At 43.5% G+C, this 26,331-nt stretch overlaps 1 protein-coding gene across 4 annotated transcripts in view; it reads left to right on the plus strand.

Moving 5' to 3' along the window:
• Positions 1-1,725: 1,725 nt before the first annotated feature.
• CFAP74 (cilia and flagella associated protein 74) overlaps positions 1,726-26,331 on the plus strand; it is an 80,645-nt gene continuing 56,039 nt past the window's right edge. For 2 of the 4 annotated variants that reach the window (XM_082229736.1, XM_082229739.1), the window contains exons 1-11: positions 1,898-2,019; positions 4,913-5,076; positions 7,620-7,728; positions 8,680-8,835; positions 10,984-11,082; positions 17,688-17,792; positions 19,995-20,168; positions 21,517-21,627; positions 21,727-21,829; positions 22,751-22,908; positions 24,744-24,951. In XM_082229736.1, coding sequence (XP_082085862.1) covers positions 4,938-5,076; positions 7,620-7,728; positions 8,680-8,835; positions 10,984-11,082; positions 17,688-17,792; positions 19,995-20,168; positions 21,517-21,627; positions 21,727-21,829; positions 22,751-22,908; positions 24,744-24,951 — 1,362 coding nt within the window. In that variant the 5' untranslated portion in view covers positions 1,898-2,019; positions 4,913-4,937. Of the gene's footprint in view, positions 1,874-1,897; positions 2,020-2,850; positions 2,869-4,912; positions 5,077-7,619; positions 7,729-8,679; positions 8,836-10,983; positions 11,083-17,687; positions 17,793-19,994; positions 20,169-21,516; positions 21,628-21,726; positions 21,830-22,750; positions 22,909-24,743; positions 24,952-26,331 lie in introns of those variants that run through there. The other 2 variants (XM_082229737.1, XM_082229738.1) reach the window with 2 other exon arrangements.

The following is a 26,331-nucleotide window of genomic DNA, read 5'->3' on the forward strand; positions in this document are numbered from 1 at the left end:
TATTTTTGAAATCAATTGTTTTTCCTGTCAGTTGGCAGACAGTTTTTTATTCACAGCCAGTTGGCAAACTCAGTCACTGAGCAGTGTCAGTTTAGTTCAGGAAAACGTATCCGGAGATTAAGTGGTGATCTGGAAGGGACCTGCCACATTGAACATATTTTGCCAGGTTTAAAATATCTCCAGTGGCTTCCAGTTTGTCTTTGGGTGCAATTCAAAGTTATGGTTCTGATCTTGCAAGCAGCCTGGTATTGACTACTAGTGTAGGTGAATAGCTGTCATCTTGCAGGCCTAGGGTCCAAATGTGGCCCTTCAGATCTCACTAACTGGCCCTCAGGACTCTCTATAGGCTACACCCCTCACTGGCCCTGCTCTACAATCCCCTTGAGTGTCTTTGCTTGACTAGAATATTTCCTGGACCTCTGATCATGCTTCCTTGTACAGAAAGGTATGTGAGAGAGTGTGTAGAAACTACCCTACTACACATGAGGTGAAAAAATCATTGTTGTTGCTCTGCCCCCTGTCCACCGCAGAGGTGGCCCAGCAGAGAATGTGGTCCTTGGGCAAAAAATGGTTTGCATCACTAGTGTAGTGGTTAATTAACCAATTAATTAATCAATCTGGGAGAAACAGGTTCAAATCCTCATGAAGAATCTCAGTAGATGTCCTCAGGCCAGGCACACCCTCACAGCCTAACTCTGGACCAGCTTCCTGGTAAAAAAGAATTTCTCTTCACTGCCCAGTAAGGACACTAATGGAGCCCAGTTAGTTTTGCCACAGCCTGATGGTTTGTGGGAACACGTAGTGGAACTTTTCCCCCACGGGTGGCACCAGTGTTCATAGAATCATAGCATTAGAAGGGACTCTGAGAGTAACCTAGTGACTAGTCCAACCCTCCTGCAATGCAGGAATCTCAACAAGGTCCTACATGACAGATGGCCATCCAACCTATGCTTATAAACCTCCAAGGAAGTAGAGACTCTTGTGGGAGTCTGTTCTCCCTCTGAAAAATAAAGCATTCATACAATTCATAGAATTGTAGAGTTGCAGGGGACCCCCTAGGATCATCTAGTCCAACCCCTGGAAAGCTGGAATCTTTTTGCACAGCGGGGCTTGGACCCATGACCCTGAGATTACAAGTCTCATGCTCTACAACTGACTGAGCTGTTCCTTTGACCTGAACTTGTAATATTATTAACTATTATTATTATTATTATTATTATTATTATTATTATTATTATTATTATTAAAAAGATGTTTAACTTGTTAGGCTTGATTGTAATGCTATCAATGTTTTCACTGGGCGCTACATTTCGTTTCCCATTTTGCCAGTATTGAGGCAGCTGAGGTAATAAGTGTTTGTGCGCGCGCGCGTTTGGCTTCGGCGAGTATACGTTTGTAATTCGTGTTTTCCCAAGAAACATAATGTCTAGAAAGCGAAGTGGAAAGAATTAGGCTCCTGGGTTTTTAAGATTTAAAACAGAAGTATGGGGGGGCGGGGGGCACCATTAGGTCAGACGCCACTTCTCCTGCTGTCCCCTCAACAGCTTTTTTTAAAAAACTGCCCTTCTGCGCAAGCTTTAAAAGGTGACAGAGCTCACCTAGGCAGCCTAGGCGCTGTTGGGATGTACCATCCCCTCAACTTGAGGCAGGGGAACATCTACGCCCACCCGCCTTTGCCTCAGTTCTTTACCAATGGCCAAAAAAAAAGAAAAGTATTTTCCGTTAGAGAACGTGCGGGAAAGCGCCATATTTCTCCCCTTTTAATAATAATAAAAAAGCAAAACGATGATCTCCCACCCCCTTTTTTATAACTTGGTTCGCTCCGTTGCCTTAGAAGCCACCTCAAACTTGACGAGTGGTAAGCGCTCCGGAGGTAAGGCGGTCGTGTTCTCTTTTGCGTCCTTCCTTTGGGGCAAGTTCATTTAAAACTCGAGGCGGTTGGGCGATACCAATAGCGGGAAGGGGAGAGATTGAAGGGTGGGGGAAGTTTCCATGGCGGCGCTGTAAAAGACGTCCAAAGTTAGTAGAGATTGGTTTGCTACACTTATCTGTCAATCTTAAGTCACTTGCGCTGATAACAATTTTACTCAACAGCGATAAATCCAACAGGGGGTGAAGGAAAGTTGATATTCTGCAGTTGCTACAGGTGTACACAATTAAAACTGTTGGAAGGTTGTACCCAGTGCTCGTCCTGCTCAGAGTAGACCCCTTGAAATGAATGGTGACGACTAACTTAGAGACATGGGGGTTGTAGCGAACAAAAGGTCCTACTCAAGAGTAGACTCATTGCTCCTAGTGGACATAAATTGGCCATGCTCATTAATGTCACTGTGTCTACTCTGAGTAGGACTAGCGTTTGATACAGCCCACGTATTTCAGTGAGTCTACTCTGAATAAAACTTAGTTGGCTGCAACCTTGGGTTGTTTTTAAGCACCCCAGATTTATTTCAGCAGCTTTGAGCATTTTAATAGGAAGGCAGGCTATGCTAAAACGTTTTTTTAAGTATATACTCTTGCGTCAACCTCTAATATACAACTGTTATGTTTTTATTTATTACATGGCAGACCCCAAAGATTATGGATCTCCAGAAGAGTAGACAGCTTTTGTGCTAGGTTTCGCCTCTGGGTCTAGTTAAAACAGCTGGCCTTTGTTTCCAGATCAAGCCCACCAGTACTAGAATTTTTGTTTTCCTAGAGTTGGGCTGGAATAGGCTATAGGTTTACCTCATTATCTTTTTCTTTATGAAAAAAAGAAAAAGAAATTTACATTTCTAGGGTGAAGAGTACACACAATATGATGAGTGGGTCTTTCCCTTCATCTCCTGTACTTGTTTTTGTGGTGATCTTGCTCCAAATGCACATTTGAAGGTATCTTTAAGTACTCGTGTCTGAGTTGACTTTCCCCCATGCTCCCTTTTCCTTGTGTGTCCTGCCTTTTAGACTGTAAGCCATGAACCAGGGGCTGTCTTCCTACTGTTTTTTTGTAAATGGTTCTGGGAAGTTTTCTCAGCTGTGAAAAGCAGGGTATAAAATTGTTTAAATAAAGAAATGACAGATTTGAGGGGTGACATTTAGCAGGAAAATGGCCTGGATGGGATGGCCATTGTCCCAGTCTGGACTGAGCCTCCCTTCCCTCCCAGCCCTGGTCTTCAGTTTCTCTGCTTTTGAAATCAAGCCCAAGAAAGATTTGTTGTGCTAGGGTGGCAGGTCGCTATAATCCACTTGCACACCCTTATGTTTTTGGTATGAGTGTGAATCCCTCCTGCAAAATACAGTCCGAAAGTGACCTACATATACCTGTTTGCTGGAAAGAAGGGGAAGTTTATGCTTTGAGAGCAAGCACTCCATGTGAAGCTTCCAAGAATGTTTTTTCATGAGCTACTGACTCCAGGTTTAGATAATGATTTTTACATAATAAAAGCTTTGATTCAGATTAATTTCTTTTCTTCAGTCATAAGCCAATACAAAAAATAACGAGCATAAAAACGAAGAAGAAAGGACGAATGGTACAAAATGTTCAGCACATTGAAAAGCGACAGGTGTTCTCATGCTTGTCCAATAATAATAATAATAATAATAAAATATACAGAGTTTTTACTAGAATTTTTAAAAATTCTCCTAAATTTGTTAGGGAGTAGACTTCTTCTCAAGAATTGCCAGATAAGACCTGCATTGTTTCAGCTTACAGTCAAATAAAGGGCTAAGAACAAATTAATTTTGACTGGTTTGTTTTTTTAAAAAAACACACCACTTTTCATATAATTTCTAAGGAAAACATCAAGGGTTGTATCCAATGCTAATCCTACCATTGGATGAGTAGGTGAAGGGCCATAGCCCATTGGTAAGGCATCTGCTTTGCATTCAGAAGGACCTGGATTCAATCCTTTGCATCTACAGGTAGGTAGGTAAAGGTAAAGGACCCCTGGATGGTTAAGTCCAGTCAAAGGTGACTATGGGATGTTGCGCTCATCTCAATTTTCAGGCTGAGGGAGCCAGTGTTTGTCTGCAGACAGCTTTCCAGGTCATGTGGCCAGCAGGACTAAACTGCTACTGGTGCACAGAAGACCATGACAAGTGCTAGAGCGCACATAAATGCCATTTGCCTTCCGGCCACAGCAGTATCTATTTATCTACTTGCACCAGTTTGCTTTTGAACTGCTAGGTTGGCAGAAGCTGGGACAGAGCAATGAGAATTCACCCCGTTGCACGGATTCAAACTGCTGACCTTCCGATCAGCAAGCCATGTTCAAATATATAAAAGGATGTCATATAGAGGAGGGAGAAAGGTTGTTTTCTGCTGCTCCAGAGAAGCGGACACGGAGCAATGGATCCAAACTACAAGAAAGAAGATTCCACCTAAACATTAGGAAGAACTTCCTGACAGTAAGAGCTGTTCGACAGTGGGATTTGCTGCCAAGGAGTGTGGTGGAGTCTCCTTCTTTGGAGGTCTTTAAGCAGAGGCTTGACAACCATATGTCAGGAGTGCTCTGATGGTGTTTCCTGCTTGGCAGGGGGTTGGACTTGATGGCCCTTGTGGTCTATTTCAACTCTATGATTCTATTCTAAGCCAAGCAGCTCAGTGCTTTAGACCCATGTCCTTTTAGGCATCTCAAAATAGGGCTGGGGTAGAACTCTGTCAAAAGCTATAGAGAGTCACTGCCAATCAGAGCCAGGTAGACCAATGGTCTATCACAGTTTCCTATGTACTCAAAGTAGACACACAGAAGTTAAATAGTATGACCAGCTTAGGCCTAGAGTAACTTAGTTGGATATAATCTTTTAAAATATTGGACCTATAGTATTTTGGTCGCAGAACAGGAAGATATTTATTTAGTACTATTTGTTTTAAATTACATGCTTTGTTTTGGTTGAAAACAGTTTTTGTGCTAACATTTATTGTTTTCTTTGGCAGCTAAGCTCTGTTTGAAAGGAAAAAGATGGACCAAATAAATGACATGGAATCCACTGGCATTTCAGAAGAGAACCTCAGGCCTGAAGAGAATGAAGAGAACGAAGATAATGAAGAAGATGAGATGATATCTGACCAACTTGTGCAAGAGGAGGAAAGCTGGAAAGGTTCATATATAAAATGATGGTGTATATTTTATTGCACTTGTGAGGCTTCTGACACCAATTGGTCAAGCTGAGTGTGAGGACATGGAATATTTGTGAACATTCCAATTGCTCAGGGAAGGACACTGCAAGAATACTTGAAGTCCAGATTCAGTGGGGGAAGGGAGCCGCCAGTTTGGTCAGAAATTTAGAGTTGAGCTGGAAGTGGGAGGGTAGGAATTAGTTTCAGGAAAACATTGTGTCTCCTTAGAAGTACAATTTTCACCATGTCCGTGCATGTGCATTGCAGTGACCCAGAAATGGCTGGAAAAGGGGACAGAATGGAGTCAGAGCAGGCTTTTGCATGGTCTGCTGTTGCATGTGATGACCCGGAAAGCAACCCCCAAGCAAATCAGGGGGAGTCTGTACTCACTTTTCTGGAGAATAGGGACAAATTGTGTCTCTGGTGCTAAGAAACCCAGGATTGCACAGCTCAGTTGCCTTGGCAGTAAGGAAATTTCCTCACCCCTTGCTAATTTAAACCACGGGTGTGATGCTGTGGCATTGGCAGATTCCTTATATGATCCCTGAATGGTCAGGATCACTTGGGAAAGAAGAAGCCTAGGCAAAAAAAAAGGCAAATGCTAGAGAAAAGTGTGTTTTTCATGCTCTTCCCATAGCTCCCCTTTTTGTATTTAAATAAACAAAAGGAAACCTTTAGCACATTGCTAATTAAAAAATGCACACAGGTCATAGGGGCAGGATTAGCTTTGTGGCACAGAGTGGTGAGGAAGCCAAGTATCATGAAGCCCACAAGCAAAGCAGCTGAAGGAAGCACGAAACACATAGGCAATGAGCTGAGGAAGAGGAACATCAGGGAATGGTAGATATATAACAAAGCGGTGGTCTGCCCCTACCTTAGAGACGTCAGTGTCCTCATAAGAGCAAACCTTCTACTCTGTCTATGAGCTATACTCTGGGTCATCAGAGCTTTGCAACTACAGCAGCTCTGATTTGAAAGGAAGATAATTTTATTCAGGTTAATAACAGTACAGGCTCAACAGGAAGCATGGAGTTCTGAATGGTAGCATTGAAGTTGTCCCAACAGTTGCTGAATCTTAAAAACAAATTATCCTAGGTAAGGTCTGCCCATCAGAGAGGCAATGTTGCAGCTGTCTGAAAATAGAGATTATATGTGACTTTCCCCGTCAACACCCTGGGCTGCTGCATTCTGCACTAGGTGCGAATTCTGTATTTCCTTCAAGGTCAGCCCCACATAAAGTGTGTTACTGTAGTCTTTCCTGGTGGTTACTAAAGTGTGGATAACTGTAGCCAGCCAGTGGCGTAGCGTGGGGGGTGCCAGGGGTGCCGGCCGCACCGGGCGCAACATTTTGGGGGGCGCGTTTGGCCGGCCCTCCTCGAGGAAGCAGGAACCCCACTGTCCTCGGACCTCCTCCGAAGCCTGGCGGTGGGGCGGAGAGACCTTCTCCCCGCACCAGCCTTCGGATGGCTGTCCTGAAGACTTGTGGTGGGAGCAGTGGCATAGCGTGGGGGGTGCAGGGGGCGCAACATCTGGGGGCGCGCGGAAGAGACTCGAGTGCTAAAATCCACGGGTTAGGGGGCGCAAATTACTTGCCTTGCCCCGGGTGCTGAGAACCCACGCTACGCCACTGTAGCCAGCTATCCCTGTGCAGAAAAGGCTCTAGTTAATACATCACCTGACACTGGGCATAAACACCTGGGCTTCAAGTGACAGTGATAGTTCCAGGAGTACTCCCAAACTACCTACCAGGCAGCAATGCTTCTGAATACCAGTTGCTGGAAACTGCAAGAGGAGAGAGTCCTCTTGTGTTCTTGTGGTTTTCCTACAGGCATCTAGTTGGCCATTGTTTGAACAGGATGTTGGACTAGATGGGTTATTGGCCTAATCCAGCAATCTCTTATGTCCTCATGTCCTTCAAGGTGGGCTACCACCCTGTCCAGAACAGTCTGTCCCAGCCAATCTTGGACCTGGGAAGCACAGAAGCTTCACATTGTCTGGATTCAGCTTCAATTTATGGGTCCATATTTATAGGTTCAATTTATTTCCTGCCATTCCTCGTGAAAGGAGCCCAGGGTAGCAACCCCGTCCATTACCACCTCCAGGCACTGACTCAGGACCTTCACTGCTTCTCCTGATAGCAATGGAGCATAGATGTGGAGCTTATGGAAATGGTGGAGACGTATGAACAGAATGCTCAAACAAATGCGTCTTCCTCTGCTGTCTGCTACAGTCTGTCATTGAACTGTAAATTCCATTTTCCCATTTGGCTATTACAGAGTTCCTTTGTGCAGCACTTAGGAAAGATGGCTTGTGACAGCTCTGTCGCCAAGGTGGAGTGCATTTGCCTGCGTTAAGTCCCTGAGTGTAAAATTGTCTTTGTATATATTTTGTGACAAGATCCCCCCCATTATACACAGTAGTAAAGCTTTTAGCTTGTCATCTGTGCAGCCTCTTGTCTTGTGTCGACTTGTCAAGGAAGGGTATCGAAGTCGCAAAGAGCAAAAGTTTCCTTCCTTTCCATCAGGACCTGAACTTGAAGACGATTATAAGGAGGAGGCCCGCACAGACAGTAACGATGCTTTGGAAGGAGGTGAAGAGGAAGGAGAGAAAGGAGAGGATTTGGTTTCTATTGGGTGAGTGCTTTGGCATGAGAAGATACTCTTTTCACTTCAGAATTCAGATAGAGTACCCATAAGAACATAATGTTCTTGCTTGGGGAACGGCCATAGCTCAGTGGTGGAGCATCTGCTTTGCATGCAGAAGGTCCCTGGTTCAATCCTTGGTATCGCCAGGTAGAACAGAGGATGCTCCCTGCCTGAAACCATGGAAAGCCACTGCCAGTCGGGGTGGACAGTACACAGCTAGATGCACCATTGGTTTGACTTGATATAAGGCAGCATCTTGTGTCCCTTGGTTAGATGAAGGTCTCTTCTAGGAATGGGGAACCACTGACCCTCCAGATCTGGTTGAACTCCAACCCCCATGAGCACCAGCATGTTGGAAGTTCTAATCCAACAGCTCTACAGTGGGAGTTGGGGATTTTTTTCTCGCCAAAGGGCCACATTTCCTCATGGGCAACCTTCCATAGGCCACATGCCAGTGGTGGGTGTGAGAGATATGGGTACAGATAGACACACACCACTCTCCCATTCTCCAGTAAGTATTTTCACACTTATGTTCCAGCCAGGTAAATAAATCAGAGCCACTGAGGGGAGTGACTTGGGCAGAATGCTGAGGGCCAGATGGAGATACAGGGAGGGATGCCGTCAGCCCCCACCCTTGATCAAGGGAGGGGCACAGGAAATTTCATGAAGCATCCCTGTCTTCATTGCTGGGTGACACTATACCAGACAGAAAGCCCTCAAGAAAAGCAGAAACATGACAACTTTCTTCTTGTTGCTTGTCTCCATCTTTGACACCTTGTAGGGGCAAAGAGGTGGAACAGAAATAATTCTAAGATGTTAATTAAATATATAAGTAAACCAAGTAAATTTATAAGGCCTATAAGGCCTCTGTTGTTTTTTTTATGGCTTTTTGATCTTAAGATCTATGGAAATAGAAATCTGTTCTCTCCCCACGCCCAGCCAAGCAAGCAGGGAAGGCTCAGAACAACCGAAGACACAGAGAATTAAAAAAACAATGAACTATGCAGACAAAGTTCGTGTTCTCAACTTGCGCAGGAACCTGAACCAACTTGACAATCTAGCCAAGGAAAAGGAGATGATTATTAGGAAAACCAGGTCAGTTCTCCATCCACCCTCCCCACTACACACACATAAGCATTTTCCGCTGTTTCCACAATGTATGGAGTAAAAGTTGTTTTTAGGGTTTAGCCTGTGCTTAAAGACTTGATTTCTCATTATGCTGAAAGGGTCTGTCTGCTGCCATTATTTAAAAGAAAATGTTCTTGCTTAAAATACCCTTGGGTTCCTGGAAGTAGGAGTAAGCAGGCAGGGGAGGAAATGGAGGAACTGAGTAGCATAATATAGTGTCAAGCGACTGAGGGCTGAGCTAGGCAATGGTTAGCTATGTGTCAGTGCCCTTAAGTGCAGGGGTGTGCTTTATATGCAGATTGCTAGCATTCTGGGATCCTAGCATGGTGGGTAAGGGGTCTTTAATGCTTCTCCTATGGGCATAAAAAGGCAGTAATTTCTGCTCTGATCTGTATTCTCATAATCAGTGCTGTTTCTGTTTCACTGCAGTTCACTTTCTGCCAAATATTTCAAGACTTGTCTCACTGTTAACTGTTTAACATAGATTATGGAGCTATTTACGTAACTTACATTCATTTCAATGTAAAGGAAATGTCAAAACAACGTTTTAAAAAATAGTCATTGATTATGGATCATTTGAGGACTTAAAAAATCAAGAAGGGCGTGAACAAATATGTGAATCACATGACTGCAAACATGTGAATTGCAGCAATTTCCACCTCATTTTTTTTATTTTCACCAGAATTCTCTGACAATCCTATTGCCTGCCCCCTGCTATGGTCTTGATTGGGATCATGGACACAAACCTGCAATTTGCATGGAGGGCTGGGGGAAAGAGCTCCCCTTGAATTAGAGGTTGTTTTGCAGCACAAATTGCACACTGTCCAAAAGGGTTTACGCCTCCCTACCCCTCATGCTAGAGCCCTAACACAGATTGCTGCTGTCTCCCTCTTCAGAAATTTATGACATTTCATGTGGATAAGGGCACAGGTAAGCTCTTGGCTACAAATTCCGTTCAAATCTCTCGCTTCCCACGAACTCACTCAGCTGCTCTAAGCAAGCACCCACCTCCCCAACCCTCAACATCTGTATCATTGATTTTAAATAAATGCATATAAATTTCTCAACCATTGATGCTTGCTTTTGATGAACCTGCTTCTGTAATTGTGATGTTTTTACTGTTTCACTGTTGTTGTTTATTTGTTTGTTTTGTTTATTTATTTATTCAGTTCATATCCTGATCATCCTTTCAAAGAAGCCTATAAATATAAATTAATATTTTATTATTATTTTTGTCACTATATTATTTTTATATACTGCTTCAGGATTTATTTATAAATGAAAAGTGGTTTAGAAATTCTTTTCGTAAAAAATAAATACGAAGGATGGTATTAGCTAAATTTTACTCATAGCAGACCCATTAAAATTACTGGACCTAACTTAGGGCTTGTCCACACTTCTGCTAGTTCTGTGCCTAGAAAGCAAGTGTCCAAGTGGTTTTCCACTTCACCCACACTTTCTAGGCACTGGCCTGAGTGGTTTCCCCCCTGCCCTGTTCCTTTCCCAGGGAAAACTGCTTTTTAGTTTGTTTAGTGCTAAATCTTTAGTGCTAAATTGGAGCAAATCTCAGTTCGGAGAAAACATTAATGCCATTTGCTCTGGCTGAGTACTAAAGAGTGGTTTTCCCCAGGTGAAAGCAGCGGGACAAGAGGAAGTGCGGATAAGCCTTCAGTCATCTTCATTAATTCTTGAGGTTCTGCTCAGAATAAGTTGAACACTACTCTAAGTATTGCTATGGATTGTAGCCAACTAAGTCTTACTCAGAGTAGAGCCACTGGAATTGATGAACATCTGTTGTAAACAATTAAGTCCTATTTGAAGTGCACCTATTAAAATTAATAGATTGAAGCTAGTCAATTAATTTCAGTGGACCCACTTTGAGTAGGGCTAACATTGGATATAACTTGGCATTCTTGGGGGGGGTTAATTACAGTATTAAAATATACAGTATTTATAATCTTATAATCATTAATTTGTACACAGATGAATTTTTGACTGTTAATTCTGTGCTGAAATCTGCAGCTTAGTTGCCAGAAATGTCAAAGAAAGAGAAGGGTCTTGAGATTTAGGAAGACCCCCTCCCTTCCCCAGTGATTTGTGCCTGCTTTTTTTCAGGGAGGAACTGGATGCCTGTCATTCCCATATTGACAGCCTAACAAACCAACAAAGGGTTGTAGAGAGCGAAATTGAGAGAGAGAAGGAGGCTGGGAACAGGTACGTAGCTGTACCTGCATGTCATAGATTGCTACCCTTTTCAGTGTTCACATGGCTCATTCTGAACTTTGATTACTCTCTCTGGTCTCTTGCTGTTGCTGGAAGTGCTTGATAGTCCCCATCCACCACCTCTCCTGATTCTCTTTGTTGAATGGTTCTTAATGAGTCAGTGATTAAAATGTTTGATAAACACAAATGCAGTTATCTCTGAGGACCACAGTGTGCGGTAGGAAACATTAACCTTTTGTTGTGTGCTAGGAAGCAGATGGAGCACTTTGCCTCCTCCTTGCTGATGCCATCTCTCTGTATGTCACACACTGTTCATACCCAGTGGGTGCCTACTAGTCAGCAGAGTTAGGTGCATGTAGCAGCTTTGGAAATGCTTGATCTTTTTCTTCTCCACATTCAAGGAGGAGGTAAGATTACAGTCGGGCAATTGTTCACACATGCAAGGCGCCTAATAGCAGATTACTGAACTTTCTTTGTGGCTGAACCATGCAGTGAAGAAAGAAAACGATCAAAGATCATTTGATCTTAGCACACAAGACGAGGTGATTGTGGGAGGGGGGATGCACAGGGGAATCAGGCTCAAGTTAAGCCTTCTGTCTCCTCATAATGGAAATGCTTCGTTTCTCATGAATTGATATAGCATAGAGCAGGCTTCCTCAAACGGCCCTCCAGATGTTTTTGAGACTACAATTCCCATCATCCCTGACCACTGGTCCTGCTGGCTAGGGATCATGGGAATTGTAGGCCAAAAAAACATCTGGAGGGCTGAGTTTGAGGAAGCCTGGCATAGAGGGTAAGGCTGCACATACACATACATTTAAAGCACTTCGCTTCCACCAAAGAATCCTGGAAACTGTAGTTTGTTAAAGATGCTGGGAATTGTAGCTATGTGAGGGGTAAAACGACAGCTCGCACGATTCCTTGTGGTTGTTGTTGTAGACCTCTTTTCATCTGAAGATCACAGGGTGGTTCACAACATAAAAATACAAAATGAGAACCCAAAATGCATAATAGAAACAAACCAATAGCCCTTCCTTTTGTGTGTGTGTGTCTGTGGGCTGGGTTTTTAATGTGACTTAAATGTACGATGTGTATGACATTTCGGCAATAAATCAGGAGGTCTCCAGTTTTATTCTGGATCTGTAGAACTTTTTCTGCCCTGAACTTACTTGAGGGCTTTAAGCAAGGCTCCCTCAGCCCCCCCCATCTGCAAAATAGAACTGACTTAACCTTACAGCAGAGTTGGGGAGCATGTTAGACCCAAAGTCCCCTCAGCCCCAGCCTGTGTGGCCAGTGGTTAGGATGATGGGTATTGTAGTCCAACAGCATTTGGATGATCACAGGTTTCCCATCCCTGCCTTGCAGGGTTGCTGTCAGAACTGCCACTAGATAACGTATTTGAAGCTCTCAGAACACTAGAAGTGCTATGCAAATCTTAAGTATTATTGTTAGGGGCAAGCTAGGTGAAATACATAAAAGTTTGTAAGACCTTATTTTAGAGAGTTTTGGTTGTAGTTCCACTCAGAGTAGACCTATTGAAGTCAGTGGAACGAAGTTAGTCATGCTCAATAACTTCAGTTGGTCTACTGTGCATTAAAGACAACCACTAGGTACAAAGGTGAAATGAAATCAAGCAAAATGTTCCCTTTTCATGGTTTCATACCATCATTATATCAGATTGTTAAGGAGAATAGGGCAAGATGGCACTGTACTGCTACCAACCCTTTGCTCATGGGACTAATTTAAATTTGACAGTAATTTCTAATGGCTTTGTTCACTGAGGAGAAAGCAATAATAAGGCACACAAATGTGTTTAGCAGAAGGATGGGCTTCTGATTCATTAACCAAATGCAAAGTTATGATCATAATTTTGTTCTGAGATAGAATAGTATAATCCTGAAGGAATTCCAATTATTTCTTGAAACTTATGGCTCCCCCTCCTATTCTAAGCAGCACCGTGGTTATGTGAAGTCCTTGTTTGTTTTGTTCTCCTTAACCTTTTGATGACACTCTTCTTCTGTTAAAATTATGAACTGCACTTGACTTCATGTTCTGTCCATCTACTAAATTCTACAGTTAAGGATTCTAAGAAGTTGCTACAGAGCAGGGACTGGAGAAACCTGTGGCTCTCTAGATGTTGATGGATTCCAGCTCCCATCAGCCTCAGTCATCAGGGATAACAGGCTCCTATCTATGCTGTAGAGTTAGTACAGAAGCCCGATAACTGGAGTAGTCCACACATGATCTCTGCAAATGTTTTCAGATCAGAAAAAAATGCACATTTGGAGGATTCTTCATCATAAAAGCAGACATCAAATCAGAGTTTCCAAATGGTTATTTCAATGCTAGCCAAAGCACAAAAGGCTGACTTGCTTGTTGTTCGGCTCATACTTGTCAATTCTTTCTAGTTGGTCTCAGTCCTTCACACACTGATACTTTCTGATCTGTGGTACTTGTTTTAAGAAACTAGGTGTTCAAGAATGACCCAAGTGTACTCTCTCCACTTTCACTTTCCAGCAACAGGCATTCAAAGGCACACTACCTCCAATTGTGGAGACCAGGGGTCAGCAAACTTTTTCAGCAGGGGGTCTGTCCACTGTCCCTCAGACCTTGTGGGGGGCCAGACTATATTTTTTTTGGGGGGGGAAATGAAGGAATTCCTATGCCCCACAAATAACCCAGAGATGCATTTTAAATAAAAGCGCACATTCTACTCATGTAAAAACACCAGGCAGGCCCCACAAATAACCCAGAGGTGCATTTTAAATAAAAGGACACATTCTACTCATGTAAAAACACACTGATTCCAGGACCTTCCATGAGCCGGATTTAGAAGGTGATTGAGCCGGATCTGGCCCCTGGGCCTTAGTTTGCCGACCCTTGGTGGAGGCAGAACATAGCTATTATGGCTAAAAGCAATTGGTAGTCTTGACCTCCATGAATTTGTTTATTCCTCTTTTGAAGCCATTCACAACTAGACTGTAAACTAGAAGTTTGCAGGTACATGGGGAGGAGTATGTGACTCATCACCAGTGATGAGTCGGCTAGCTGGAGTGAAGTCAGGAGATGTATGTGCTTAAATTTCTCTGCCATGCCCAATTGGTCCTTCAGCATCGTCTGACATCCCACATGAGGGGGAATCATGGGCTGCAATGGCAAACACCCAGCTGGGATGGCCTGTAAATGACTCCTCCAACCAACAGCTCAAGTCTCCTTGTAGACCTGGTTGGCACCATTTTTCAGAGGACGAGGCAGGCAGATGTAACCATTCTCCCTTGCTCCTCTTTCTGCCAGCTTACTCAGAGAGGGCAGATGAAAGGCAGAAGTAGCAAGAAGGAAGAACACCAGGAGCAGGGGAAAATAGCGGGGAAACAGGGGCCTCTTCAGGTACCCAGTGATGTCTGCTACTGGTGCGAGTCCTGGACAGTTAATGTGGCCTTGCACCATGGTGCAAAGATCTCTTTGTTTTTTTAAAAAAATGATATTTATTAAGCATTTTAAAATTAAACAAAAAACAAAGAGACAAAGAAGGAAAAAAAACAAGGGAAAAACAAACAGCAAACAATACAAATCGATAAAAATCAAAAGCAAAAAGCAAAAGCAAAACACATAACACATCAAAATCAAAAAAACAAAAATAAACCACAAAAATTTAAAAACAGATCCAATATTCTCAAATTCTTAACTGTCATTACCTTATTTCATCGACCTCCTCACACCTCCCTTTTTTGTATTCTAGTTATTAATTATCACAGCAAATCCTTCCCATTTTTCATAATATTCTGTCATTAAATTACCTTAATCTATTTTAACCTTATCTTACAATAAAAAACCCTAAAACTTAAAACTTAAATCTTATTTATATCAATTTCTCATAACCATAACATATTCTTGCATAGTTCTTTTTTAGATTTCTGCTAAAGCCAAATAATTTCGTTCCAACATTTTTCTAATACTCATTTATTTTACAAAACAATCCTAAGTAAAAAAATTTTAAAACTTTCTTCCAATCTTCATCCAACATCTCTTCCTCCTGGTCCCGGGTTTTGTCAGTCCTTTCTATCCCATCCATCTAGTTCATTAACCTGGTAATCTTATGTCCGAGGCCCTTAAGTCTCTTCCATGTCCCTTCCGCAGATCCTCTTTATATTTATACCTGTACTTTACTTTGTCTCCTGGTCCTTTCACTCGTGGAAACTCCAACTTACCAGTATTTTTGTCCCTTCTCGACAGATTCAGCCCCTTTTCCATAGTCCACACTGAACTCCATGTGGTATTTAAAAGCGTGTTTCAAGGTCCTTCCAGAGTTGAGGACCCCCACAACCCCAAACTCCTCACGGCCCATTGCCAGACCTGAAAAGTCAAGACATCCCTGCATAGGGGAGTCTATCCAGCCCCCCATCTCCAAGCCAAACAAAACTCTATCTCTCCAAATCTGGCTTTTTCCAAGTTCATTTGTCAGATCCAACAACTCATGTTCCTGCTGGGCCACAGCTCCCTCCATCTCTGCCACCCGAGGTCCAGCAACAACCTCCTCCCTCATCTGATCTGTCAGAGCACACTCCTGAGTTGATTCCTGGGTGGGCTCTATATAGATACCCACTACCTGTCCAAAATTTCTAATTGCAACAGTCATCAAATCCGTCTTCTCATGTAACTGTTCCAATAAAGCACTTGTCTTGCAGAAAGCATGCACCAGAGCCTCTGAATACATTGTTATGCAAGGTCAGAAGTCTGTTCCCATGATCTTAATCTGTTTGCAGCTGCGAAGCTCCCCAGTTCAAATTTAATAACAGTTTCACAAGCTCCCTCTAGGGGAAGAACTTCTATTTGTATCAATCTTTTTTCTTTTTTTTTTAACAGCAGATCTAACATCAAAGTTTCCCTTTTCAGATATTTTGTCAATATTTTTTCCTTTAAAATGCGAAAGAGAACAGTGGAATCACTATGTTTCTCTTCTTTTAACTGTCTGTCAAAAACATTTGTCTATAGTCAATGAACTTCCCAAAAACATCTGTCCTGATACCCCGCTCCCAGGTTCAAGACGGTGGAAAATTTCTTTTCTTTACACTCTCTTCTGCAGGTTTAAACAATCCAGAAAAAATCCCCCCTCTTCTCCTGCTTCTGAAGGGGGTTCAGTAGTTTTAGATGATGAAAGTTGATCCTTTACAAACGATTTTCTAAACTCTAGTTTGCCATGTTTTTGCTTTAATCTATCTACAAGAAACGGAAGGCTGACTTCCTGTTTAGACCTTCCCGCTTCAGTGCCAAATTAAGAGGAATTTCTTAATCCAATTTTCCGTTCTACTCACAGATCGTTGTTTAAAGTCCAGTTGTCCAAATTTGATCTGCTCACGGGTAGTTGTTTTTGTAGCCAAATTGTCCCAGGAAAAAGGTAGTGCTCTCCGGCAACAGCTGTGCGACTTCGCTCCATGGAAGAAGCAATTGACTCTCAGCACTGCGCCACTAGCCCCTCTTTGTCCAGAGCCCGTAATTGGGTTCCTTTACGAATTGGGGGGGTGGCGTGAAAGGTGCCCGCCGAGTCCCATGGTCACAGGCTTCATCCGCCTGTGATTTTTTTAAGGGTCCCCGCTTCGCCGTAGCGGAACAGACCCGTTTTCTGTGGAGCCAGTCCCTCCGGATCAGAGGGAATCCGCCATTACCGATGGCGCCACCCCGGAAGTCCATGGTTCAAATATCTCTTTGGCACCCCCAGTTTCTCAGAGTTGTCGACCTTTTTTAAGGGGGGGTCTGATTGCAGCCCAGATGGCCTCCCACGCCCTCCTGCGAAGCCTCTAAGCGCCCTGGGCCCCTTACCTGCCCCCGTCTGGGGAAGTCCATGCAACAGGAGGGCCAGCAAGCAGATCAGGTGACTCGCCGGCTGTCCCATCCTTGCTCGGCGCTGGGATTGCACAGGGTGCTTCCCTGCTCCTCCAGCGATGTGGCCAGAGAGGGGCGGGAGAGACACCCCCCTGCCCCCCCCCTCTGATTGCACCCACCAGGCGCCCCGGCAGGAGGGGACAAAAAGGTGCTTCCCTGAGCTGAACGCAGTATGCTCCAATGGGCGGCTGAGAGGAGACGAGCGGGCTGCCCCAGAGCGGGGAAGGGAGCGTGCCCTGACACTCCTTCCCGGACACTCAGCCTGTGGCGCCCTCCAAAATCTGGCGCCCCGGCACCCCACACCACTAACGTCTATGGGTAAGATGCCCCTGGCCTTGTTCACACCTGATAAACCAATCTCCTGTGTTTTAAAATATATTAGTTACAAAATGTTGTAATATGTTTTCTGTTCCTTTTTCTTTTTTTACTCGCAAACCAGTTTAAAATGGACTGTAAGGTCTGCAAAAATGCTGTCCATGGTTATTGTCATTCAAATTGTGTAGATGTTTTTAAGGAGATTGCACGGGGAATGGACACTTTAGGGACGTAATTGAAAGACATTCTGTTAATATAAACTGGCAGAATTCTGAAAACATAAGCCTTTACCCCTCAAGGCACCATAATTGTTTCTCTTTTTTATGTACCAGGTTTTAACATTCATTATTTCCATTTTTCTTCTTTTCTCTTTCTCTCTCTTTTCCCCTTTAATGTAATAGTGCCGCCGTGTTCCGCCTACAGGCAATGCATCGACGTGTGTGTGTTGAACTGGGAAATGAAAAGGACCTTGAGTCAAAAATTACTGCAATACTGAACGAAAGCCTGTAAGTTTAAAGAGCACAAAAGAGACAGAGGCAGGATTGATCATTATGGTTTTCTATTAATGCAACCTAGCAATTTAGCCCTGAGTCCAGAAAAACCTACTTAATGTTTTTTGGGTTTTTTTAAAGTGGAGGAATTAATCAATAAGTATGCAAATGTGTTAAGGCCTAACGCTTGGATGGAAGAAAAATGTGAAAAGACAACCACCCTCTTAAAGAAAGTTTGAATTGCATTGTGGAAACAGTTTTATTTGTTTGTTTGTTTGTTTATTTGTTTGGTCTTGTGGCATCATGGGTAAAACTGAGATGCCTAGAAATATATCATGTTGATTCTTTCCAACTGTCAGGCACTGGGTAAATCTTCTGGTCCTTCCTTCCTGCCCCCCTCTGCAGCAAGAATGTGAGGGGGGGTGGAAGCAGAGAGTGCCCCGTCTCCTGAACCTTACGTTGTCGTTTGTGTCCTCAATGCAATCCAGAATAAACTTGCAAAAAGAAATCATGTATTTTTAAAATGCAGCTTTGATATAGGTTGCTAAATGATTCTTTGGATAATTTAAGTGTTCAACTAGTTATTTTCTCTTGCACCCATACAATTAACTGCTTTGTAAATGAAACTGTGATATACAAGCTGAACCAAATGAAAGCAACTGCTAGTATTAAAGACATTTGGAGCAGGAAGGGAGCTTAATGGGGTCATCCCATGCCCCGAAAGAGGACCATTTCTATCTAAACGATTCCCAACAGATGTTTGTCTAACCTACTTCTTCCTCAAACTTTCTATGATGTTTTGATGGAGCTCTGCCAGGCTGCACTGGTTTGGCCTGCTTCTCCTTTTGCAACAGAGGGAGGAAAGTCAATCCTTCCTTTTCACACTTGAGATAGAAATTGCCTGAAAGGGGAGAAGAGGCAGTGTGGTATTCTGGTTAAGAGTGTTGGACTAGGATGAGAGAGGAGTGTTTGGGGGGCTGAATTGTCAAAATAATGGCTAGTTCAGCAATTTATGTTTGAGCTGGCATAACAGTCAACACTGTATGCTCTTAACTGATGCCTTGCATGTTCGAAATCATGCTTTACAGAAATACAAGGTATTTGTCTTTTGAGGGGAGAAAAACCCAATCCTTTTTATTTTTGTCTCGGAGGTCACACCACTGCTGCAGCCACATCAAAGCGAGTCCAGAATGAAGGGCTTATGGCAGAGCTTGAGCAGCTGATTAACCAGAGAGCAGCCTGACTCCTGCAGCTGAATTATATAAAAAGCTTAAGAAATGGGGGGGGGGGGGAAACCTTCCTTGGCACTTTTTTTAGTAGTGTGATGAGTGGCATTTGCATTTTTTAAAAATATTTTTTTAAAAACGGCTGTCAAAAGTGGCCTCAGCTGGCCTAAGCTAATTCAAAGGAGTGGATGAAATTGAGGGTTTTAGTATTTGGTATGCAAAGGACCACATGTGATCATTTTTTAGGTGTTGCCTTTCAGTTATATTTAGCCAATGGTAGTCCTACTTAGAGTAGACCTAATGACGCTAGGAAACATAACCAACTGCAATCTATTAGTTTCAGTAGGTCTACTCATAATAGGACTTGGTTAGATAGAACCCACTAAGTCTCTAGAGACTTACTCTTGGGTAAGTGTGTATAGAATTGTAGCATAAAACATTTCTCACATGATGAAACCAAAATAACCTAAGTTTTGTAATGATGAGAAACAAGGGGTAACTATGAAAAAATGTTGCTGTATCAAGTGCTCCTATTCAGGGTTCAAAGTAGTTAGTCATGCCTGGTCTACGGATACTCCATTCCGTACTCCTGCCCACTTGATGTTTGGTTTTTAAGCCCTGAATAGCTAGTAAACATTCTGTTCTCATTGAGCATGATGCATCCTTATTGGGTTCTTGTGTGTGTGTTTGGGAGGGAAAATTCTGGCTAATGAGTTTCTCTGTTCAGTAGCTGAAAAGTGAGTTTTACTTTCATGGTGTTTCTATAGTGTAATGTTCCATTTTATTTTCCACCGTCAAATATTTTTAATCTGTGACTTGGCAAGCTTTCACTTGATTTGGTGTGTTACTGTAAGCTGTGGTCAGTTTGGGGGGGAAATGCAGCATGGTTCCCATCCACAAAGTAATGTTAACGTGCTAGCAAATTGCTCAGCAATCAAGTCAGCAGAAGTCCTTAATTATTGCTTGTTCTTCCTTTGTCTGTTTTTATAAGACTCGAGATGTGGAAGATTGAAATTGAGCAGGGCAATTTTTCCGAGCTCCGTAACCAGATCAAACAGGACGAGGAATATTTGGACCAGCAGAACCAAATGCAAGCAGCAGAACGCCTCCAGAACCAGAAGAGCCGAACTTTGCAGCTAAACCAGAGGTGGCTGGCCATGGAGAGGTAAGTGAGATGTGTGCTGCAGTCTTCCTCAACTTAAGGCCAGCCCCTCCAGATGCTGCTAGACTAAACTTGGAGTGGGAACCTCGGACCTAGGGGGCAAATATGTCCCTACTTGTTCTTTATCAAACTCAGCAACTCTCCCCAAAGCCATATCCCTTCTTCTCAGACCACACCCCACAGTGGCCATGCTTTATATCCCCCTTGAGTGCTTTTGCCTGGCTGGAATGTGCCCTTAAACTCTGATAGCACCGCTTGCTTGCTTGCTTGCTTGGAAGGAGGATAGAGAGAGGTGTGTATAGAAACATGCCTACTGTATAGAGGTAAATTTTACAGTCATTGCTCCACTGGCATGTGGTCCTCGGAAGGTTGCCCAGAAGGAAATGTGGCCTTCAACCTGAAAAGGTTCCCTACCCCAGGACTAAACCCTTAACCGTTGGTCATGCTGGTTGGAACTGATGGAGGTTTTATTCCCAACAATATCTGGAAGGTACCAGTGCAGGGGCCACTCTGGGGTTGTTTCCCGAAGTCTCCCCATCCGTATTTCTCCCTGGATTTTGGAGTTCTAAATTACCAGTCCTAGTTCTCAAGTTGCAACCAATGCAATAGGAACCTTCTGTTGGTTTTTCTTTCCTAGTGTTCTTGCCTCAGTATACTGCAATGTAGCTGTCCATTTCTCCAGCTCCTTCATATCTCTTCCCCTTAATGATGCATACCTGTGTACTGATAAATCATTATAAAATATGAGATCATCCTTGAAATATGTGATGATGGAGCAAAGTTTGTTTCTTGTTGTTCCAGAAGGCAGGACCCAAACTAATGCCTGCCCCTTCTTCACTTTCACATACCCGCTTTATGCAGCCCACCTTTTTCCTGCTTGGACTGCCCACCTGAATGGGACCTGCTTGCTTCCAGATCACCAGCCTGACAGCAAACTCAGTTAACTTCTGAAGTTCCTGTCACTGCTGGATCCAGCTTTTTTGTGTGGTGGTTCTTGGGTAACATGTTTTTAGTGGGCGCCAGCTCCTTACTGCTGTTGATGCTGCTGCCATCCATTAACATGCCTCTTCCTCTGAGTTTCAGTAGCAGCAGCATCCAGGGAGGGAAGGCAAAGGTTAGTGCTCCTACTTGCTCCTCTCTCTGCTTGTAGAGGGCAAGTAAACAGACAGCAGCAGCAATCAAGAGGAGTAGCAGGGCTAGGATTAGTAAAAGGCCCCTTCTGGATTGTGGACCTTGGCAGGTGCCCACATAAACCAACCCCTAACACCAGCCGTGGTCCTACTAACTCAAGAATATAAGCCAGGCATACAATGTTATTTTGTTTTTAAATCTGTGTTTTGCTTCTCTGTAGAAAAATACAGAAAGCCAGGGATGATTATGAGCACCGTCTTTCCAAAGCATTGGAAGATGCTCAGAGGAACCATGAAAAAGCAGTCAAGTTTCTGAAGAAAAGTTTGGGAAGGTTTGCCATTTGTGCTTCATTAAAATTTTAACTTTTCAATAACAACACTGGGAATGATAGATGCAGCCATGAACTTGACTGGATTTGCTCCTCCAATAGGATCCGTGACAAAGAAGCAAGCGAGGAACAGAAAAACCAGGAATATATGCAAAAGAGGATGGAAACTGTGTTGTCCCTGAAGAACAACATCTCTTCCAATCGGGTATTAGCTTTATTTTGAAGTTCTTTGATTTTTCTAAGCATGCCTTGGAGTCCTTGGGTAGACCAGCTTTCCCAACTGAGGAGTCTCTTTTAGCACCCTCTTGACAGGACTACACAGTGGTTAAAGTGTTGGGCTAGGATTCAGATCAACCATGAAGCTCAGTTGATGACTTGGGGCCAGCTGCTGTGTCTTAGCCTAACCTACCTTACACGTGTGTGCAGATTATGTGTATTGCTTCAATTGTGAAGGAAAGGAAGGATATATATGTAATAAGAGTTTGGATTTGATATCCCACTTATTACTACCTAAGGAGTCTCAAAGCGGCTAACAATCTCCTTTCCCTTCCTCCCCCACAACAAACACTCTGTGAGGTGAGTGGGGCTGAGAGACTTCAAAGAAGTGTGACTGGCCCAAGGTCACCCAGCAGCTGCATGTGGAGGAGCGGAGACGCGAACCCGGTTCCCCAGATTACGTGACTACCGCTCTTAACCACTACACCACACTGGCTCTAATTACAATCTCCCTTCTAACGACCACCAGTGTTGCTATTATATGGAAGGTGGAGAGCATTTGAAAAGCTGGAATGCTTGCAACCTGTTTCAAGTCCAGTGGAAGCTCACTGGCATCTTGGTTAGGTTGGAAATGGATTGCCCTTTTTGAAACCAGTTTTAACTCTGTGTTGAAATCAATGTGTCTTCAGTTGGTTTCGACAGGCAGGGTGCCTCCTTGATAACAGGGGCCAGCAGGGCAAACTTCAACCCTATGGCAAAGGCCCTCTTGTCCCAAGGGTCTTCAGTTGTAGGTTGATGTCCCTCTGTCTGGCATGTTTAAATATGTAGTGCTCTGCAAATTTATCTTAAGTTTCTTTCTTGTGGAACTGTGAACAAATTAATCTAACCCCTCCCCTGCACCAATATGTAGGAAAAGCTCCGAACTCACCAGGCTCAGAACAAAGCCAACTTTCTTGATGGTCAAGAGCAAGAGCAGAAGATGAAGGAAACCATCGAGGCCCAAGGACACAATGTCACCCGGGAGGCTTTTCTCTATAAAAGACAGGTGGAGTTTGAGAAGCGGAAGAAGTGAGCTGCCACTTTTTTTTGCGGGGGTGGGGTGGGGGGATGGTAGTACTTTTAAAAAAGGAACAGGAAACTGTGTCTCTTGCAATGAAGATATGAAGTCTCAAACTTAGAGGAAACTACCAAGTGAACACTGGTTTATATAATATCTAACTCTGGAAAGGTGTGGGAGGCATTGCATCACTAAAGACAAAGATTAGATGAAGGTTTTTATGCTTTGCTTGCTGGGTCTATCGAAAAAAAGAAAGGAAGGCATTGGCATTGTGCATTAAGTCATTTATATTATTAGGTGCTGACTTTCTAGGGATTCTCTGAGAGTCATCTTAGGCTGCATAAAGCTACCTGTAAAAACACATAAGATTGTCACCCCAAAATTTGTTTAGCCTGACTCTCCTCTAATGAGTCCAACGTGACATACAGTATGTGATTCTTGTCCCTACTCTCATAACTTGGCTACACATGCTAGACCACAGCCTAACCCCAGCTGCTGATAGTAAAGGAGTTCCAGGGATTGCTTACGCACAACCAGACGCCATACTCATGAGGTGTGTGATGACTTTGGGTCTGTAGACACATGTTTCGTTGTTACTCTGCAGCCTGGGCTCAAGGACAGAGCGGTGGCTTCATGGGTCCTTCAGCACATGTCAACCCACAGGGCTCCTCAACAGGATCCTTGGCACTGACTGAAGGAGACCTGGCTTGACCCTCAAGGTCCTCAACTGTTTCGTCCTCTGAGGACTCAGTGTCTGGTACCAGGGAAGAGCAAGTCACAACAGTGGAGTTTATCAAGCTGAAGTTAAATAGGCATCTGTTGGAGCTGATCTAACTATGGGCTTGATGTATTGGGCAGGGAGTTGGACTAGATGCTCTACAGCATGGGTAGGCAAACTCAGGACCGGGGGCTGGATCCGGCCCAGTCGCCTTCTAAGTCCAGCCCACGGACGGTCTGGGAATCAGTGTGTTCTTACATGAGTAGAATGTGCCCTTTTATTTAAAATGCATCTCTGGGTTATTTGTGGGGCATAGGAATTCATTCATCCCCCCAAAAAAATCCTGCTTGCAGGTTACCCAACGTCATCGGTTGGCCGCTGTGGCAACAGGATGTTGGATCAGATGGGCCTTTGGTCTGATCCAGCAGGCTTTTCTTATCATAGAAACAGAAAATTGTTGATTTGAAAGGGACCCTGAGGTTCATCTAGTCCAACCCCCACAATGCAGGAATCTCAGCTAAAGCATCCATGACAGATGGCCATCCGTTATGTTTTTAACCTTCTCCTGGATTATGTCTAATATATCTTCTAAATTAGAAATGCTTATTTTTATGGGGAAACTTTCTCTGTGTATTTTTTTAACATCATAACTAAGTAGAGGCATATAATCAATGCTCCTACAGCAGCATAGAGACTCTAAAGTGGGAGCAGGCAGGTAGCCAGATGTAAAGCTACTGCGTCTTCCACCCACAAGCCACCCCAGTAGCAAATCCTTGAAGACTTCCCTGACACCTTCTTGCTAACCATCTGGAGCTTCTGTCTCTTTCACTGGCTAGATGCAAACTGCAGAATAGTTTTTGAGCAGGTGGGGCAATGACACAAATTCTAGTAGCTAACAGGTACTAGATAACACAGGTTTACTTAGCTGGCACAAACTATACAAAAGCCTTGAAAGGGAATACCTTGCCTATGCAAAGAGAATGCTTGCAGCACTGTATGCCCATTCTTTTTTTCTATTCTATATTCTTTTTTTCAAATTATAATAACATTCCAGCTGTTTAGGTGAAGATGAAGCTATCTGACGGTTCATTAGGTCTCTTAGTTTGCTCATCTTTGCTTTCAATACAGGGAATTTGTGGAACAGCAGAAAGCAAGGAAAATTGAGATTGTCAGTCAGATTTTGAAAGAAGATGCTCAGATGGAGAAAGTGAAGAAGCAGTCGTGCCCACAGACCCTGAAGGGCCAGGATAAGCTTTCTGACGCTGTAAAATGGCGCATGAAAACATGGCAGTACATCAAGAAAGCATGTGATGATGCAGTGCCCACTATTCCACAGGTAAACAGAAGTGCAGCTAGCCTTTGAAACTAAGGTGGGGAAGTTTTTTCAATGCAAGGGCCACATTCACTTTCTGAGGGCCAGATGCCAGTGGTGGGCAAGGTTAGAGGTAAAGGGGGGTGGAGCAACAAATGCATTTTTTTACCTTTATACATTAATCCAGTTTCTACAGAAAAAATCACTTCTTTATCCTCCTTTCAGCCAGGCAAACATTTGAGGTGCTCAACAAGGGCCAATGAGGGCTGTGGTCTGTGGAGAGTTCTGAGGGTCAGACAGACAAACCTGGAGGGCGGCATTCACTCCCCACACCAGGCCTAAGGTTTCCCACTTCTGTCTTTAAGGGCTGATAAATCAGTGGTATGGCTGTCCTAGCTTGAAATGCCTGGAGTTCCTTCCTTTGTCAGGATAGGCGTAGGTAAATAGTACCAGACCTGTAGGGCTCCTGGTTCAGTGTTATTGCCACCTTGGACTCCTTTGGGAGGAAGAGCTCAATAGAAAGTTAGTTAATAAATAAGAATCCATGTAGGAATTCACTGACGTAAGGTGTGTTGCTGATGGCCACTAGTTTAGCTCCAGATTATAAAGAATGCAGGATCTGTTTTAATTCTAGAAACAGCAGCTATGTCTTGGTAGGGAAGAACAGACCTTATAGATTGGGACTGTGACCTCCACTGTTTCCACCCTAAAAATCAACTCTTCAGAACTACCGTTTGCCCCTTAAATTTCTATTTGTTGCAATGACACCTTTGGAGATAAATGATAGGAGGAGGGGGAAGGATCATCCTCCTTCTTATACACCACAATCCCAATCCAAGATCCCTCCCATCACTCACTATTTCTAGAAGAAAAACAAACCCTAGGGAATGCATAATCTAGCCTGGGTCTTGGCACCTAACTACATGTGATGTTAACAGTGTGATTAGGAACATCAGATGCTGCTTTATCAAGTCAGACTCATTGGTCTGCCTAGCTCAGTATTGTCTACACTGACTGGAAGCAGCACTCCAGGATTTCAAGCAGAATCTCTCCCTGCCCAAAGTTGTTGGTTGAGCTTTATTTGCAAAATCTATTTTAAAAAATGAAGTTTTTGAGCTATTTTTAATAAAACACGCCAAAATCAAGACTACCGGCATTGGTTGCAATACGTCTGGATTTTCCTGGACATTTCAGCGATTTCCTCCTGGACACTGCTTCTGACTGCATTATTCTGGCTATGTCCAAGAAATTCTGAACGCATGGCAACCATAGTCAAATTAGACAAGTTAATAAAAGGTGTATAAATGGCTGGCTATTGGAATTAATAGCTAAGGAGAACGTCCTGGTTTGGTGATACTATTTCACCAAATGCAATTTGATGCAGGGGTGCTATTGCCTTAGTGC

This window comes from Podarcis vaucheri (genome assembly GCF_965113315.1).
Source record: "Podarcis vaucheri genome assembly, chromosome: 7".
Taxonomy (NCBI): Eukaryota; Metazoa; Chordata; class Lepidosauria; order Squamata; family Lacertidae; genus Podarcis; species Podarcis vaucheri.